The following is a 20282-nucleotide window of genomic DNA, read 5'->3' as shown; positions in this document are numbered from 1 at the left end:
TCGCGGAGCGAAAACACGCTAATTAGCGGGGGCGCGCGGCGAAGTTTAATAAATAAAACTTCGCCCCGCGAGGGCGCGGAGCGAGAATTAAGAAATAAAACGGCGGGGGCGCGGGGCGAAATTTAATAAAATAAAACTTCGCCCCGCGCCCCGCTAATTAGCGTGTTTTCGTCCCGCGACCCCGCCAAGCGAAAAGTCGAGAATTTACAAGTTTAAATGGCGGGGTCGCGGAACGAAAACACGCTAATTAGCGGGGGCGCGCGGCGAAGTTTAACAAATAAAACTTCGCCCCGCGAGGGCGCGGAGCTAGAATTAAGAAATAAAACGGCAGGGCGCGGGGCGAAGTTTAATGAAAAAACTTCGCCCGGCGTCCCCGCTAATTAGCGTGTTTTCGTCCCGCGACCCTGACAAGCGAAAAGTCGAGAATTAACAAATTAAAATGGCGGGGGCGCGGGGCGAAAATACGAATGGCACAAATCAGCCACCATACTATAGTCTGTTGCGAATCTTAGCCACGTGGTTTTCGTTCATTCAGGATAGTTTTATAAAATTATATCCTTCACTGGTTCTTTGAAAGATTTTTTATATGGTATAATGAAAAACGACGATCAATAAGTCTTGACATAATGCATTCTGCTCCTGTTTTTCAGCTTGAAAAACAATCATTAAAAAGACATTGACAATTTTATTTTCATGTTTGTCAAAAAAACGCCGGAATTTTCTAAATGACAGAAAATCACACAGAAAAGTAGAAAATGACCTTTTAAATTTGTATAAGGTAATTTAACAGTGTATGGGTGTCCATGAAATATTACTATTTGATTTATTAACTAGCTTTTTGTCCTGGCATTAGAGAAAATCTTATAGATATATTCACATTGAAATTCCGTTGTTTTACCCCATAGGAAGAATAAATCTTAATCTTTGGTTTTTTTTTAAATTCTTATGTATGTATGAGTCAAATTTTTCATGTTATAATCGTAATTAAACAATCAGAATTTACTATCCCCATTTACGTCAAAACTGAAAAAGTCCCATAATGATACTGTTTTAACATGAATGCAGTGTTAAAAAAATGCTAAAAAACAGATAATAAAAGTGATACAGACAATTTAAACAATAAGAATTATTGCTTAAAATATACCGTAGAATATCAGAGACCTAGCACATCACATAATACACAGAGAATAAAAACGAATTAAAATAACTAAAACATGAAAAAAAATATAGTTCTTACACAGTCATACATGTATTTCTGATAAAACACATAAGTTATGTAAAAATATTTGACTAAAACGCAGAAGTTACTTGAATTTTACAAAGGCAACTGTGCTAGATTATTGCTTAGCAAATTGTTCTGAATCACCGTAGTTGTTAAAGCCAAGAATTAAATTAAAACAATGAGTAGAAGTTATTGAAAAAAGTGGGTTTTTAGTTTATGGAAGTTTAGGGAAGTAACTCTTCGCTTAAATGAAAGGGTCTATAACTATAATTTTATTACCATTCAATAATTTATGTAATAGGTCGAAGCTAATAGGGTACAATGGAACGATTTCAACAGCTCAAAAGAAGTGACATGTGAGCGATTGTAGCTTCAATTATGTGATTCGTTTAAAATCTTTTCTTATCAGTGTGTCGCTGGCTATCGAGATTGACCCGGCGTTTAAATTAATGGTTAGATAAACTCTAATGAGTGAAGTTAATGCGAAATAGACTGACAGAATTTTTATATTAGCTATTTATAACGAACGAAAAAGTAGGGATATACAGGTGATATGCTATCATATATTATTTAGCGCATTTTATCCTGTAGTTCAATGCTCTACATCAATCCTTTTTCCATTCAACGAAATCAACGTAAGCAAAAATACTATAAAATTGCACAAGAAACGGGGGTAAGAAATAATATACACTCAAAACCAACACTACATATACCCATTTTTGTGCAAAGGATGAGCGTACTACGTGTCAAAATGAATTACAGTGAAAACCCTCAATTAAGACCACCATTGGGACTGGCCCAAAGTGGTCTTAATTGCGGGGTGGTCTTAAATGTGAATATTCTTATTGCTTACATACTTTATGACCAAGGCCTTTTTTAATCAGTACATGTTGCATGAACAAACAAAATGTATCTTAACAATATAAAAGTGTGTTATAATATTTAATCCAATGAGAGGTAGATATATTTCTGAAAAAATTTAGCATTAAATTCTCTTTCGTCTGATTTCAATATTAATTATTATATGATGTACATAGTTCACCTATCAAATAAGATATTTATTCTTCACAAAATAAATGTGCTGAAAGCAACATTAAACTACTCTAAAATTTACTTTCTCACCTTATTTCATACAATAACCCAATAACAACAGTTTTTCACACCTTGTGAAATCAAATGTCATGCCTAAGAGCATTCAAGCAGATAATGACAACAAATTTGTGATCTAGGTAGGTGCTGACTTTAACATAAGTGGTCTCAATAGTGGGGTCAAATAAAGAATAAAACAATGAATTTGGACTGAATCTGGTGGTCTTAAATGTGGATAAGCGAGGTGGTCTTAATTCTGGATCATGTTACTATTGATATAAAGAACAGCAAATTCCGTTCTTTTAAAAAATGGTCTTAATAGCGGGGTGGTCTTAATTCCGGGGTGGTCTTAAGGAGGGATTCTACTGTACAACCATATTGAAAAATAAAAAACCGCTAAAACGTGCCGTGATTGAGCACAAGAACCACACTTAACGTAAAAAAAGATATCATAGGACTCTGTGGCATCTTTATATTTATCACAAGAACTCCAGGACATATGAAAAATCGGGAATAAATGTGTTAGCCGGGGCTATATCTTTGCAACTTTGCATTATAATTAGGTAATTATGTATGGCCAGGATGAAGATCACAAATGAACAGGTCAATATGTGCGAATTAGCAAATAAATGTTTTACTCAAAACAACCAGATTTGAAACAAGAGACGATAGAAATGGACTATAAATTAGTATTTGATACATAATACAAGATGTAAGGCAAGCTTAATCATTTATGTTTAATTTAGGACTTTAAATATGAAAATGAACATTTTTTGACTTTAGTGTTTCTGTAGTATATACAAAAGTTTTCCGACAACTACGTGACAGTTATCACAAGAACTCCTGACATGTTATTATAAGAACTCATATATATCTTCACACATCTCTGTCTTAGTTACGTTCAAATTTCTGTATAATGTTCATCCAATACTGTATTATGGCTTGATTAATTTTCAGCGACCATGGTTGCACCGCCATTTTCCCTCGAACACGAGCCTATTAGACTCATAAACAGATGCTATTCAAAATAAAATTAAGGTTAGTTTTTTAAATTGTATATCTTTCAGCTAAAACCCTCCGACACTAGTATCTAATTTGGCGCAAATGTCTGTGTCTGATTTTAAATGGTTTGTCTGGTACATGCGGATTGTGCGTGCATTTTCGGAATCGAATGACAATCATTTTACTATTCAAATATAATTTAGTTATTATATTGAAGAATGGCGTAAACAATTTCGTCTTTACATTTCTCAAGAGATTTTGACCAAACTTTTTACAGAAACTTTGTCATCAAGTGCCCTGGCGCATATTTTTCAGAGCTTTGCGATTCAAACATTTTTGCGGAATTATGACTCTTTGTTTTCTTACAAAAATCAGGGAAATATATTTTTGTGCGCAACTCCTACAGTTCTCGAAGGAGTTTGACCCAACTTTCACTAGTGCATAATATATGTTTACTACTATAATCTAATAAATAGATTAGTTTTATAGATAAAATTAATTTGTTCTAATGTTTGTTAATTGTATTGTAATAATATGCATCTATTTAGAAAGTTTCCCCAAAAATGTTCGAATTGTAAAATGCTGACAATTTGCACCAGGGCACTTGATGACAAAACTTCTGTGAAACATAAATGTTGAAAGCGTTTCGTTACAAGTGTTTTACAGTGCATCATGGGTATAAGTTTGATATTTGTTTTATTTATTTACCGTCCGATCAATGCGTCATTAATTACATTATCTAAGTATGGTTTATCTTTCGTAAATAATTTGAAGAGTTACGTATATTGTAATGTCGTTAATTCAAAGTAAACAGTACAATCTATCAATGATTTCAATACATTTTTTGTATTCTTAACATTTAAAATGCAAAGATTTACATTTCTTCAAAACAATTTCAAATTAGACCTAGGCACGACGGACTATCTAGAAAGACAGATTTATCAAGAACACTTCATATTTGTTTCCTGATATCAAAATGTGACATTGACCCTTAAGCTTTGGAATTGAACCTCATGACGGGCCCATAAAACTAACATATAAAAATGTATGTGCTTAAACATTCGTAAATAATTAAAAATCAACTAGGTCGCAAAACATGTATATGAATATAGTTATGACATGTATATGGATATAGTTATGAAATGTGAGTTGATATAAACATTCGCCGTCGAACGTTCAATTGAAAAACACATTCAAAAGCAAATTCAAATAATTGTTTGAATCAGCCTTTTTGAGTATGTAATATATGCGATATTGTTATTGTTCCATTGCTTACTACGTAATGTTCAATTTAACTTGACAAAGTGTTTTGTGTTAATTAAATTTGTTAAAGGACTTTGTTCTTTATACATATCTATCATCTCTCTTGAACAGACCCAATCAAACCAAGCCAAGAAGGATCTCCCCTGTTCCAGATTATTGAACAAGTTCATAACCTTTGTTGTATCAACACATCACCAATATAAGACGGACTAACCGATCGTATTCCGCGTAAAACTCCCCTCAGCGGTTACTTCCCTTGATCAGTACAGAAACGTTAAAAGTGTAACCGCTGTGAGGAGTTTGTTCCTCCATTCAAAAATAGTGGCTTTATTTAGAATAAAGTAGGGACTGCTGATAGTTTAATGTGCACAATAACATTATGGTCTTCTAAAACTGTTAGTGCATTTTTACCCCTTACCCCATCTCAGGAAAAGAAGACAAAACACTAACTAACCGATACTATACTAAAATGGAATTAAAAAGGAGAAAAAATACCTATGATTTACGTATCCCAAAAACTATTATTTGACAATTTTGTACCCGGAAGTCTCAGCTATCAAACATAATATATTACACCGCAAATGTCAGCTGTGACATTGATTAGACTGAAAACGTAAATTTACGGAACTGATCGGAAAACTTCGAACAATCGGATCGAAGTTACATGAACACAGGTACCCTCTCATTTTTTAACACATAGGTACCCTCAAAACACGATATATGCTTTTATTTGCGTTAATCGCTAAAATAAGTAATATTTACATAAAAGTAAGAAATATTACATACATAATTAACGATTCACTCAAATAAAAACATATGTCGTGCTTTGAAGGTACCTATGTGTTAAAAAATGAGAGGGTACCTGTGATATAAAAATTCAAATGAAGAGAGGTAGCCAGTGCCGCTGCAAAACCGAAAGTAGGGTGTTTTTATGAATTTTTCATTTATTTTTGACAATATACTGCCATTTGTTCGAAGATGATATGTATAATTATGAACATATTAAATATGTATGATGCATAAATAATCAAGCTATAGGTTCATTTCAGCCCGAAAAATATGTCGAGGTAATGGGCGTGGCAAGACATGTCGATTTTTTGTAGCTTATTGTGAAGTTGCAGTACATGAAAATCGGGCACATGACAAATCAGCACATAAATAAAACATTCTAGTGTTCCGTGGTATACATATTTTCTAAGTGTCATACCTCCTTTCCTTATTACAATGAAATTTTACTGGATTGTTATCCACCGTTGGTTTGTTTTTAGCAGAGAATGACCTGTGCATGTTCAAAGAGGGTACCGTTTCAGCAGATTTCGCAAAGAGGGTACCGATATGGATATGCACCGTGATGAAGCGACAATTAAAACTAAACTTAATAAGTTAGCTATATAAATGAACAACCATATTTATTAGTATTATATATATACGATGTTTTCATATCTACGAGCTATATAGAGGATATTCAAGTTTTTCTTTATAAATACAGGATGTGTTTTCATTGATTGGTAAGAAAATAAATATTTCACGAGTGGCTGTAGCCAAGACTTAAATATGATAATTTTCATACCACAAGACATTACAATTTGAAAGACTTCTTAAATTTAGTGTATTGTCTGAATTGAGAAGAAAGTAGTCCGGCTAGACACCATTGAAAATACAGAATTTTATATTTAACTGCAGTGAAAAATAAATGTTTACAGTGAAAATACGGAAAATGAAAATACGCACTTTATTTCATTATTAATATTTCTCAATACTAGTACATGTATTTCATTTATAAGTGTATAAAAACGATGTTTTCATATCTACGAGTAGACACTTTGTACACTTTCTTTGCTACTATTTGTTATTTTATATATGTATTTATTCATTCATTACCTTGGTAGTAGTTTCGGAGTTTTCATATTTCCGATACATATCGCTTATGGTTTCAAGTCGTAATCCGTTTAATCGTACAATTACAGTTAATTACAGATAATTATATGCATGTGAGCTTAGCAAATTCATCTAGACGAATAAGGCAGTCATTTTACAGAAACCAAGAGGTTGTTATAACATCAAATATCATTTTGATGCACCAAAAAGTAAAAAAAAGAAAAACAAAGCTTTTTGTGTTTCTTTTTCAATTCAATATCATTTAAAAAATGTGGTTTTGAATCATCAATTTTATTCCATATTACTTTTCAGGATTCCGTTCAAACACAGTGTATAGGCTTGGTTTTTAATTGCAAATATTACAGCTTATAGTAACTTATTTCGAAGACAATACGAATAAACGCTCAAATTTATGTTAATTTTGAGAAAAGATATTGTCATCCTTTGCCATTTTGGAAATGTTTTTCAATCTGTATGATAAATTCATTAATTTGGATTTAAATACTTGTGTTTAAAATGAACACTCGCATTCTTATGCTTAGACCCATATTTACGGTCATCAATTTTAACCAGTAAACCAACAATTATACGTAACTGGACATTGAGTTGTATTGACCTAAATTTTTTTTTATATACTTTTTTTTAAACAGTTTTTGCCGAAAAACATTTTAGTTGAAATAGTGTATTAGTAATTTTTGAGAAATAGGGTTTAATCTTTTAAAAAAAAAACATAATTTCATTTTTTAAACAAAAATTTTTTTATTGATTTTTGATAAACGCAGTTTCACGTACAAAATATATCTGGAAAAGTTGTGAATCCATCGGAAAGCATTTAAATCAACCCAAAAATACCTTAAAACAATTTTAGACCACGTTTTGACCGAATCTGTTCATGAAAGGATAATGTAAAAAGTTTCGGCTTAAATTAAGAGGGAATTAAACCTTCGAAACTTACCATGAATTGCCACATTTGACTAAAGTGTAGTGTATGATATAAAATAAACGTTATCCGTACCAAATCTTTGAAGTAAAAACAACAGAATTATCAAAACTAAAAATTAAAACATAATTCATTTCAGCTAATGCAAGTCTAAAAAAAATCTTAACAGAATCTATGGGGTTGTATGATCACTGATCTGTATTTTTTTAACTTAGTCTACCTTGCTACCTTCATGCATATTTAACACATAAAATAGTTATAAAATTGTGAATTGTGAAAGTCAGTATGAACTGAAATAATGTTTGTTTGCGTGCATTTATAAATTGTTTCAAGATATCCAGATTTAGGCTAATTTAATTTCAATACCAATATTACCATGAAAATATTAAATCTATTAGAATATATACTTAGGTTTTCATTTTTGTTTTTAAGTGAAATTTAGTTGCTTAAAAAGTCAAATTCGGCAGGCAGGAAATGTTGGACAATTATCTATAAATTTTATTATCTATCAATTTTAAAATTCTGGAAAAGAAGAAACCCATCAGATGTAAAATAACAAAAACAAATGATTTAAAATAGCTTTTAATCGGAGGTTTCTTCTTCGGATTAATGGAGTTTGCAGTATACTATTTAATAAATCTAACTTTTCTTGTTTTTTTTTTTTTTTTTTTGTTTTTTTGTTTTTTGTTTATATAAACCAAAACCGCCATTACCCCTTTTTCTGCCCAGCATGCGGAAAAGCAATTAACCCATTAGCTTGATTGTTTGTATAAATAGGACTATATATTGAAGATTTGCCAAATAATGTAATGGTCCTGAACATGCCTCAAGCTTGAACCTGAAACATTTTCAATGCTGTATGCATTGGGTCTGACCTAAGGCGATGATTTTTTTACAAAACACTCATACGATGGTTTACTTTTTAAAAGTTTACAAGTATTTGTAACATTGGCGGTCTATTTTTGTGTTTATCGCTCTGTGCAAACTATTATACCTTTTAAGATTGGGCTCATAAACAATAATTTAATTATCACTGGGCATTTCGTGAACTTCTTTACATGAAATTAACAGCATTTTTTGAACACTAACTGGAACATTTTAGAATTCAATTTCTGTTTTATCATACAGTAGAGACAAGGCAATGAAAGGTTTTTTATGTCATGAAAATTAGGGTCGGTTGGGTTCAAGTCTAATTTATACCCTCCAGGTTTGGCAGAATGTAAGGGCCTTTTGGGAAAAACATTAACACATACATTTTAGCCTTATTCTGAAAAAAAAAACCAAAGAATAAAAGCCGTGTGTCATTAACAATATGAACAAACTATTTTAATGTGTAATCAATAAGATTGTCGTTATATTTTGATTACTGCCTCAGAAAATGTATACCTCTACATTGATCGTTATATACTATTATAAAAACACTTTTCCATTGATAAATATTTTTTTTAAAATAATCAGTAAGAAGACAATATACCTATTTATCAAAAGAACATTATTGAAAAGCCGGAACTTATTTTACATAGTCAAATATAAAATGGAGATCATCTTTTCAATCTACATTTTCCAAACCGTGAAACACGAGACGTGCATACCGTGACGATGATCTGTAATGTGAGGCTTTACACATTATTAGCAATTTGATATTGTGACAATTTCCCTTAAAATAATAAGGAACATTACAAATTAAATGCAGCAATCTCTAAATTAAATCAACAATCACAATTTGGCAAAGAACTCAGACTCAGTGAAGGTACACACTTTGAAGGTTATAAGTCATGGTGAAGCAATGTTTGGCGTATACAATATATTGCACTTTTTACTTTTTTTCATGTCAAATGACTAACACTCGACTGTTAAGTTTAGTGATATATAACCTTTCATTAAATAGGAGCTAGGGTTCTAAACAAAACATTCATTAGCATTTATTTCTTCATGCGGTTTTGTAGTCTTATTCAATATGTCTCCTTGAAAACGACCAATCTCTGATGGGATGTGTTAACCATTTCTACCTAAAGTCTTTATGGAATATCAAAAGCTGTAAGTGAGTAGTGAAAAACCAATTGCTCAGGCTTTTTTGAAATCGGAAACAAACCAATACGTTTAAGAGGTTAGCTTTGATCACGAGACAAGCAAATTCTCAAGTAACTAAAAATACTTTTATGTTTACTGTTAGAACATCATAATCGTACTCTGCATACGTTATTTCAGTGATTTATTATATATACGGGCAAATTATACTTATTTCATACTTTTTTAAAGTTAGAAAAATGAAAGTAAAACAAAACCTTATTTTTATGCTTTTCAGTGGATTACTGATTTATTCCGTGAATATTATATTTGATATTTCACAGTGAAAATTAACAAAATATAGTTTCACACTTTTCAATGTCAAAGCCAGGTCTATATAAATTTGCAGTAAGTAGCGGAAATACGCTCGGATGGTGCGACTTTTTCTTCGGCTAGAATTGTTTTTTTTTTTATTCAAACAAGCGATCATTCATATTTTTTAATAAGATGAATAGCATCATCGCCAATTAACGTTGATTGTCAAACTTATTTTTTCAGCCCAAGACTTCTTTTATTTTATTGGTTAAATTCGATTAAAAGAGGCTGACAGCGGGGAAAAACATATTTTTTTTAATTTTAAAGTTTATGTTAAGGGTATTTCGTTTTAACTTGTTTTAAGCATAAAATAAAAAGAACATTTGTTTGTTTGTTGTGTTGTACTTGCTACGCAACTCGTGTGAGAATACTGTCTTTAAAGCCCCACTCGATAAAATAAAATTTCATCTTACACACCAACAAACAAATATCCTCTATAAAAACAACACTCCTTTATAATGCAAACCTATTTTTGGGTGCCTACTTCTTAGGAAAAGGCCACTCCCAATATATTCCATGAATTCAAATTAAACTAATGCACCACTTTAGGTCATGTCTTCTTTAAATGCATTTGACCCTTGTTTTTTTCTGATATAAATAAGAAAAGTCTCGGCAGATGATAACGATACTCAGAAAAAAAAATACGTGTAAAAGAATAATATTAGACGCTTTATAACACTGAATAAAATATGTTAATGAAAATATAAATTTTGATACTGAATTTGTTGTATTCCTAGGAAAGGATTCGCATCAAATAATTTTTAACGGGGATTTACTGGCCAACTGAAACACGGTATGTAAGTTTGGTATAATAATGTTAAGCAAAAAATTTTTACTTTTTTTATAAGTGGGATATATGAAATCAAGACAGTTAGATACTGACATAAATTTATGTCAAATTAAGAAGCAGTGTTTTGCAAGAAATGTTTAAAACATTAAAATATCTAAAAACATGACGGAATGTTGTAATATGGCCCGCAAAGCAAAATAAGAATTACTTACAAATACAGGGCGCGGGAACATGCTTAAACGTTTTGTTATAAGTTTTGAAACTGAAAAAAAATGGAATCGTGGTATGGTTATTTCCTGATAACAAGCATAGATCCAAAAGCCATTTTAGGCTTAAGATATATACACTGTAATAATAAAGTCCTTACAAACACTATCTATTGTCAAATGTTACCTATAAATAGTCCTTTTTGAATATATGGAAAACTTCAGCACTTAGCACTTCATGACTAGTATTATTGACTCATGTTTGTCCAAAGAAAGGGAAAATATCTATTATTCACTAACTTTTCTTTGTATAATTTCAGTGAAATACAGAAACATTTCATTGGAATAAAGATTCATATTGGCATTTCAGAGTCAGCAAACTTTATATATATCATACATCAGTCGGAGTAAATTCGCAGTAGTTCATCTTTCAGACGAAAAGTGCACATTACTAAATATATTTCACACTTTAAGAAATTGTTTTTATTTGATAAATACGAAATAAGGTGTTTAAGATTTTTGCATGTGACATGTCACGCTTACTAAGCAAAACTGTACTCTTTACATTGCAAACTCTAGTTACTTTCTTATTGTTGTTATTTATGAAAACACATGTGCTAATATATGACAAACCTTGTACAAATATCGCTGAGGATTATATTCGTGTAATATGCAGTACTGATAAATACAAACAAAACACAAGTAGGAACGTGCATATTATGAAATCAGACATCAGTTCGGAGTCTGAGGCTGTGAAAAGACAATTAATTTCAGTCGCCAGTGAGATGACGTTAGAGAGAAACATGGTCCTTTTTACTGTGGTCAACGATGCGTATATGCCGTTTGTGAATAGTTGGTTGTGTAATACCAAAACCATGAATATTCATAAATCTGTTTTGATTGCAACCACTGATGCACTGACAAGGGAAACGCTAAAAACACGATGGCCTGAGATTAACGTAATATCTTTGGATATGGGGACCCTCAGCGGGAACCAAACGTTCGGCACAATTGGGTATATGAAACTTATCATCAAACGCGCAGAAATGGTTCTTGTATTACTCTTGGCAAATATAGATGTGTTCATATTTGAAGTAGATTGTGTTTGGCTAAGCAACGCTGTTTCATCTATATCATTCAAAGAACATCATGACATTATTGTTAACCCTGTTTCCGGTTCAAATTCAGAGACATTTGCAGGTGGATTCATTTTGCTACGAAGTACATGTAGAACAAAAATAGTCTGGCATAAAGTGACAGATGTAATGATGGTTCTGGGTGAGCGGGTAAAGTCCTTGCAAGATTTTGGTACATTTGAAGAGGAAAATGAACAAGAAGTTCTTGCAAGATTACTCAGGGACGGGTAAGTAGCAAATGCAGCCCGAAGACTTTACATGAAGTTTCTCTTAAAACTTATTTAATTTTCCTTTCAAAATCTCAATATGGTTTTTTAATCAATAATCATTTTATATGCTATGTAGGTAATAAATGTGCGGGTAAAATATTGAAATACATTTCTAACAAAACACTTTTCAAAACTGTTCTACATAAATATTGTAAATATCTTATTCAAACTGGTCACTCTCTGCAAGGGATTTCAATTTAATTTCTAAAGTTTCTAATTATATTTAATATGCCTGATTCTATTGTGAAATCATGCGCATGTGTGTATGTAAAGCTATTGTAAATTAAATTGAAGTATTGTAAAAATGTGTTCCTAAAAATTAACAAACGAAAAAAGTTACATTGTTGGCAAATATATATTGCAAGATATGAATATAACCGTTTCACTGTTTTATTTTATAATCACAGCCCCTTAATACATAAACTGCTTCCTTTTCTGTAATTTTCTATCATAATAAAATCATTATTTTATTATTACGTATCATGCAAACTGTATCCATTTGCTTCTATATTTCTATCAAAATTGAACCACTATTGCCAACATGATGAAAGAAATCCCTGCTTTGCTTATGCTTATTAATATTGACTGTTTCAGTAATATTGCTCGTTAATATGAGTGGAAATATATATTTTTTAAAACGTGAATATTTACGCATAATAAAAATGGTATATTACAAGGATTATGTTATTCAGTATACCTTTGTAAACAACTTTTTCAGGTACGGAAACGTAACTATCAAAATGTTACCACTGGAAATGTATGCTGACGGAAAATGGTACAATTTGAGCGAAGAAGACCGCTCAAAAACACGACCTGTTATTATAAACAACAACTGGATTGTTGGTAAGATTTCTTCTTTTAACACAAGCAAGATGATCGTATGTCTGGGTTATGCTATAATTACAAACGAATTTTCTTACATGTAAGCTTTGCAGCGCTAATACTCAAATTCATTAGTTGATTTTGCATTATCGCCCTTTAGTCTGCCTAGCGGCAACTTTTTCAAACAAATACAACCAATGCAGACAGTATTTTGCTGTCAAGGGTCTGCGGTTAAAACTTTGTATGACATTTCAAATCCAGATTACATCTTTCTTTGTTTTTAGATAACTAAACATGTTAATTATGACCAAAAAGGCTGTAAAGACCTTCTTATTTCATGCGAGAATTCATCTAAGCAAAATGTTGTTCCAGAAAAACCGATTTTTTAACGTCAAATGTCAACTGAACCAGAAATATTTTAATGTGTTATTTCTACCATTTCTGCCATTTCCATGTTTAGTACAAAATATAACAAATAAGAATCAAGATAGACGTTCAATAAGAATTTTGAAATGGGAGCAAGACAATAATTTCAGTTGAAGATATCTTTTTTAAATTTTTAATTAGTACTAGTATTACGCTATTTTAAATGTGTATTTAAGAACCTTGAATAAAAACTGAAGATGACTATCTATTTTTTTTTTATCTATTTGTTTCAATAATAATTCTCTTAATTAACGAAAGGTTTGTAATTGTTATTGAACGAGATGGTGTACAATGTACAAATCTAAATAAAGTATCTGTCCTTACTGTTTAATCATACAACGTTTAAAAAAAATTGGCTGCACTATTTTTGTTTTTCTTATTTGCCTTTGTAAAAATTTACTAACTTTTCCAAATTAGAACCTTCTACCTTAATGTAATGAATATTTTGAATTATAGGTAACAAAGCAAAGATGAAGAGAGCCAAAGAATGGAAGCATTGGTTCCTTCACGATGATTATCAAACATGTGACATGGAACGTGTCCATAGTGTGGTTCACTAGCACACACGTATTGGCATGGTCTTTTTCTAGAACAGAATATAGTGTTCGACACTTCGACCATGAACTTCTTTAAAAAGCAACATTAGAGGCTGATATATTTTAACACGTCTAAGAATATGATTACAGAAACATTTTAAACGAAATAAAAAAATAGAGGTCGCCGAGCTAATTTTCGAGTTTGAAATTGAACTTTGGCTTATTTCCAGGTCAGATAATTCACAAATAAGGTTTTTGTTACTTCATTTCATGTAGCCCTGCAAAATTTCAAGAATTAATGAAGAGCAATTTGTTTATTTTTCTTCTTTACCTGTACTTATTCATATATATTTTTATACCTATTTTTTTTTACAGAATTTTCAGTCTTTAATCAAACTGAAAGAAATGGAACAGAACTGTTTAATGGCATTGCATTATATATTATATTAAGATAAAGGTTTAAAAAAATTAAATTAATGTTTGACAAGCTTTTATGTTACTTATCGAAACATTTTCAAATTCAAGGGCAGATAACTAAAAAGGGAACTTGAAACCGCTAAATTTTCAACTGCTTCATTAAAATGTTCCTGTGATACTCTAAGATCATTCAAAGTTTAAATAAAATCTTTCATACGGTATTTATTATGCTTTAATGTCTATATATTACTTTAGCATACGCTTTAAAAAAATTAAATGATTAGGCAGAGGATTATTCCGCTAAATGTCGCACAATTGCCGCATATCTCTGCAAATTAGCCTCCTTATAAATAATAAAAATGCAATGGCATATTTTTAAAATTTGTCCTTCAATAAAAGGGCGGACAACACTTTGTCCCTTCCTTGTAAGAGAAGGGAAATCCTGTGATGCGTGTATGTGATCGCACGGTCACTTTTCTTACAACATGTCCTCGACGCATTTATGTGGTCGTATGGTCGAAATAAAATAAAATATAAAATAAATCTCAAATAAAATGACGTTTCCTAAGGTGTTTTGGTACGGAACAGTCTGGTGCAAAATCTTAATGTTCTTAAAAAAACTGTTGAAATCGTATTAAGGAGTTTTTAAGGGCAATTACGACGTGTTACTACTGGTTAATAATTTTATGAGTCTAATAAGAATCTTTTCACTTTTAATAGATTTTATGCCCACATAAAATAATTTATGTCATTGTTCTGTCCCTATTCTCATTACTGTACAGAATATTACGGGTCAGGTTTTAGCCATTACGGGTCAGGTTTTAGCCAGGTACGTCTTAGCCAATCGATATCAAGACTTAAATAACGTGATGTTAATTAACCAATGATTACATTAGATCTATCACAAAGAAATAATTTTGGCGAGGAATGATTCTCGCCTTTCTGTTTACTAAAATTTATCTATTTTTGAAGTCATAAGCTTTATTTAAAGTGAACTAATTACGTATTACTATGAACAGTTATCTTATTAATCTGCTGGAAGCGAATTTTAGGGACGGTGTCCCCGGTTTCATATTCAATTTCGTGACGAAAATGGCAATTCATTTCACGGCAACACGGGCAGGATATCGTAACAGGATACAATTTATCAAATGAACATTTCTACATTCGTTATTAAATTTCAGCTCATTTGAGACTCGGGAATTTAGACAGAACGATTGTAATCCACGATATGGATTTAATCTTCACAGACATATTTTTGTAGAAATGCAACTTTTTTGGGATAACTGGACCAACGGTACACGCTTTGAAAGTTTGAGACATCATCAGTCAGGAAACAGTTGTGCCGGCCTTTGGAACTAATGACATTTACAAATCAGAATTTATCCACAAAACGTTGCTCGTCATATTACAGATTTCGTAGATACCATTCTATTTACGAGTCCTGAAAGTTACCATTGTTCAACAGTTCAAGTTTTGTACAAATGCCAAAACAAACATAAACGATCATACTTATGGCGAATAAATGGTTCATGGTTGACATGTCTAAACAACATTTACATGTACCTGTTTACACCAGCTGGATGCCACCTGTTTACTCTGATCAGCTACGTCTCATCAATGAGATAAGAACAGCAGCTTGGTCGCCGCCCCGAAGCATTTCATTTGTCAAACAAAAGATAAGTATTTTGTTTACTATGTCTTTAAGTTATATTGTACTAAAGTCAGTATTTTACTGCATTGTATGCCTGCCCTGTTATACAAACTATGAACAGATGAAGTCTAGGTTTGTTGCTTTGTCTTAACAAATTAATATAATAAGCTTTGGTTATGACTCGAAGTAGATCTACTTAATGAATTTATCAGTGAGTAAATTTCTTTATATTTATAATATATAAGGTTATGCATTGCCGGGTTTGTTGTTGGTCATCAATTATTCTCCTAATGCTAATGTACAAGAATGCAGTATTAATCCGGCATAATTTTTCCTGGACACATAATTGAAGTTCTATATTAGTCATGTTAGTTATCACTTATTTCCAATTCATTTACAGTTCACACAAACTTCTAATTAGAGTAGATAATAGTACATGTTGATTTTCTGCTAGTCTACTATACATTTGTACACACATCATCATAGCAGTATTATTTAGCAACATGTTAAGTAACAGTCCAGATTGGAGCGATTTAGCCTTATTTCTTTTTAATTTTACATTTTTTTTGTTGACTCCAACTAAATACAGTTAGTGTGATTTAGTTTATAATTTCCATACATTCATGTTTCACTGTTTTAGTTTTTCAGTCATTGAATTTAAGATTCAAAATTACTGTTCTGAATTCTAATTTTGAATTTATTCTACTATACACTTAATCAAATTTTCTTAAAATTTACACTGACCTGAACTAATTTTCACTGGCCTTGGACCAGTGTTAAATTCTATGACTGGTTTTACAACAGTTTAAACACGATTACAACACAAGGTTAGTTTACAGTCCGTGTTAGTTGCATTTATACATATTCTAGTATACATGGCTTAATTATTAATATATAGTTTTATGTCTGCGTGACCGTGACTTAGTTAACATTTAGTACACATTTTCAACACAATATAGTTGACGATCCATGTGAGTGTGATTTTGTTTACAATTATACGCATCGTATGATAAATGACTTGGTTTATAATCTATGTCTGCTCGATAAAGTTTACAGTTCACACATAGTTTTATAATACATGTACATGTAAGTATGATTTTGTTTACAATTCGCACACATCCCATGATACATGGCTCCGGTTATAGACCATGTCTTAGTGATTTAGTTTACCGATGATACACATGGTTTAGTTTACACGCATATTTTCTACACATGATTTAGTTTACACTCCTGGTGAGTGTGATTGAGTTTAGAGTTCTCGCATATCCAATTATACATTGCTTAAGTTTCTAGACAATGTCTGCGTGATTTAGTTTACAGTTCACGCCTATTTTCTACACATGGTTTAGTTTACAGTCCATGTGAGTGTGATTTACTTTACAGTTCACACTTATCATATTATACATGGCTTAGTTTATAGTCCATGTCTGCGTGATTTCGTTTACAGTTCACACCTATTTCCACATGGCTTAGTTTACAGTCCATGTGAGTGTGCTTTAGTTTACAGTTCACACTTATCATATTATACATGGCTTAGTTTATAGTCCATGTCTGCGTGATTTAGTTTACAGTTCACGCCTATTTACACATGGTTTAGTTTACAGTCCATGTGAGTGTGATTCAGTTTATAGTTCACACATATCCTATTGTACATGGTTTAGTTTAAAGCCCATGTCTGCGTGATTTAATTTACAGTTCACACTTATTTTTTCACACATGGTTTAGTTTACAGTCAGTGCGAGTGTGATTTAGTTTATAGTTCACACATAATTATCCTATTATACATGGTTTAGTCTATGATCATGTCTGCTTGATATAGTTTTCAGTTCTCGCTTATTTTTTCACACATAGTTGAGTTTACATTCCGTGTGAGTTAGTTTACAGGTTCTATTATACATGGTTTAGTCTATAGTCCATGTTTGCATGATTATGCTTATGAATCACGCACAATGTAGTCAGAATTAATTTAACAATCAATTACATTTCATACATTTAGTCTACCTTAATGACAAAATAATTCATATTTTTCAGATGAAACGGCCACAAATTCTCCTTACACCTGTTATTCAGGTCCTCAACAAGGAAAAGCCAAACACCAAGAATGTCCAGTAAATTTACCCCCCAGTTTGGTTATTTCGATACAAATATATACATGCCATGTTTGTTATTATGTAACATTTGTCATGTTTGTTATTATGTAACATTTGTCATTTATGGCATTTAATAAATGCCCTATTTTATTCAACCTAAGTGTTGTGTTTTATCTCATACCAAACAAGTTCGTCTTGCCAGTTATATTTGCTTGACCTGGACAATACATAAAATGCCTGATTAAAACTTTGATTCTCCTAAATAGGAGAAATAAAAAGAATTTGTTACAATTTGTTACTTCTATTAACAACTAAATAGGAATTTTTACTCATAATTGGGAGAAATAAACCTAATAACAACTTTGATAAAAAGTTTTAAAAGCCTAATTTGTAGATATACAATTAATAATTTAAACTCTTATTATAAATAACTAGGTGTTGAAAAATAAAATCGTAATTAGGAGAAACGTTTTTTTACAAATAAGAATTTTATTTCTCCTTAATAGTGTTTAAAACTTCTAATTAATATGCAAAGTCCATATTAGTTTTTAGACATTAAAACGTCACACCAACACAGTAACGCGATTTTCCAGAACACCTTTGCTGCCCCTCTGTGCACAAACGGGAACTTGTGTAGACCTGCCGACGTACCATAAGCCAGCTCGTGATAGCTTCCTCACATAAAATATTCCCTAATGATTTTAACCCACAGCAGAGAGGCGCAAGCAGACGGACACTAGTCTACTTTTACATTTGAAATATATTTAAAACATGATTATTACATGTACCTTCCATGTAGCGTAGTTGCAGAATGGTTTTAACATTTTATTTGCAAACAAAAACTACACTCAAATGAATTTGGAGAGATAACATGTTGCTCAGGGTCGCCATTGAAATGGTACAATATATACCCAAATACAAATTCATATGTGGGAACCAAAATGATATTTCAATTAACTGGTTAATCCAAAAGTTATTGTGTGGAAACTTTCCATTGACGAAACAATTTGCAATGAAATATAGCGCAAAACACCCTAAGACAAAAATGAAAAAACGGAAATAAATTTGTTTGAACATAATTATTATATTAACATTCTCAAAGTAAATTCAATTGAAGAAGCCTTTCAAAGGTTTATTCCAATAATCTTGATTTCATAAATAATTTATCTGGAAAGGCCAATAATTCAAGTGTATGAATCTATATATCTAGATGCAAAAATTTTGTTTGGATTTAAAAAAAAGAATACTTCCAAAATGCTTGTATGAAATAAAAGTGGCAATAAATTGCCGTAAGGTAGAACGCGACACTTTGCGAACTTTCGAGTACAGCCTTGAAAATTGGCATAAAGAAAGTTGACCATATTTCCGATTAGATTCCATGGATTTTATTCCAATAGTTTCAGCCAATTTTTGTACACACGACGTCAAAGTTGACCATCAAAGTCATTGCCAATCGGAAAAAAACCCTACATAAAATAGCAAAATAATATTTTGCTCTGGAACATATTAATCTGTTTACGTACATTATTCATGTGTTAAATAATAGGGACAATATATGTTACTACTTTTTTCGGGAATCAACCATAAAATAATGGAACCAATATAATTTCACTGTTGATAAATTTTATAAAAATATTTCATAAGATATATAGAGGATATTCAAGTTTTTTCTATAAATACATGATTTATTTTCATCGAGTGGTATGAAAATGAATATTTCATGAGTGGCGGTAGCCACGAGTGAAATATGGTAATTTTCATGCCACAAGATGAAAATAAATCGTGAATTTATATAAAAAACTTGAATTTTCTGTTTATTATATACATTTCTCTCTTTTTTGACATTAAAATTTGAAAGACTTTCCCTTAAATTTTGTGTAGTGGCAGAATTTAAAAGAAAGTAGTCCGGCAAGACACCAGTGAAAATACGGAAAATATGTTTCACTGCAGTGAAAAATAAATTTTTACAGTGAAAATACGAAAAATGAAAATATGCATTTTATTTCATCAATATTTCTCAATATTTCATTTATAAGTATATAATAAATATTTATACCCTTTAAATATTATTCACGTCGTTTCAATGAAATAAACGTTTAAGCACAGTTTTTGTTAAAAAAATTCATGAAGAGGAAAAGAAACATAGGAGAAGAAAGAGAA

The 20282-nt window shown here is 31.3% G+C and overlaps 1 protein-coding gene across 1 annotated transcript; it reads left to right on the top strand.

Moving 5' to 3' along the window:
- The first annotated feature begins 11096 nt into the window (after positions 1–11096).
- On the top strand, positions 11097–14481 carry LOC132723289 (uncharacterized). The gene is made up of 3 exons (XM_060707963.1): positions 11097–12135; positions 12896–13020; positions 13882–14481. Exons 1-3 carry the CDS (start codon positions 11303–11305, stop codon positions 13983–13985), a joined length of 1062 nt encoding a protein of 353 aa, XP_060563946.1. The 5' UTR covers positions 11097–11302; the 3' UTR covers positions 13986–14481.
- The last annotated feature ends 5801 nt before the right edge of the window (positions 14482–20282 follow it).

This window comes from Ruditapes philippinarum, unplaced genomic scaffold, assembly GCF_026571515.1.
Source record: "Ruditapes philippinarum isolate M1 unplaced genomic scaffold, ASM2657151v2 ctg2128_1_1_1_1, whole genome shotgun sequence".
Lineage (NCBI taxonomy): Eukaryota > Metazoa > Mollusca > Bivalvia > Venerida > Veneridae > Ruditapes > Ruditapes philippinarum.
Note: the sequence above shows the minus strand (reverse complement) of the source record. Positions and strands in the feature narration are given on the sequence as shown.

Bases quoted from the DNA above. Each gene is read 5' to 3' on its own strand.
- LOC132723289 (XM_060707963.1), top strand. From the start codon at position 11,303: ATGTCACGCTTACTAAGCAAAACTGTACTCTTTACATTGCAAACTCTA. The intron at 12,136-12,895 runs GTAAGTAGCAAA...CAACTTTTTCAG, and splicing joins GCAAGATTACTCAGGGACGG to GTACGGAAACGTAACTATCA. The intron at 13,021-13,881 runs GTAAGATTTCTT...TTTGAATTATAG, and splicing joins AAACAACAACTGGATTGTTG to GTAACAAAGCAAAGATGAAG.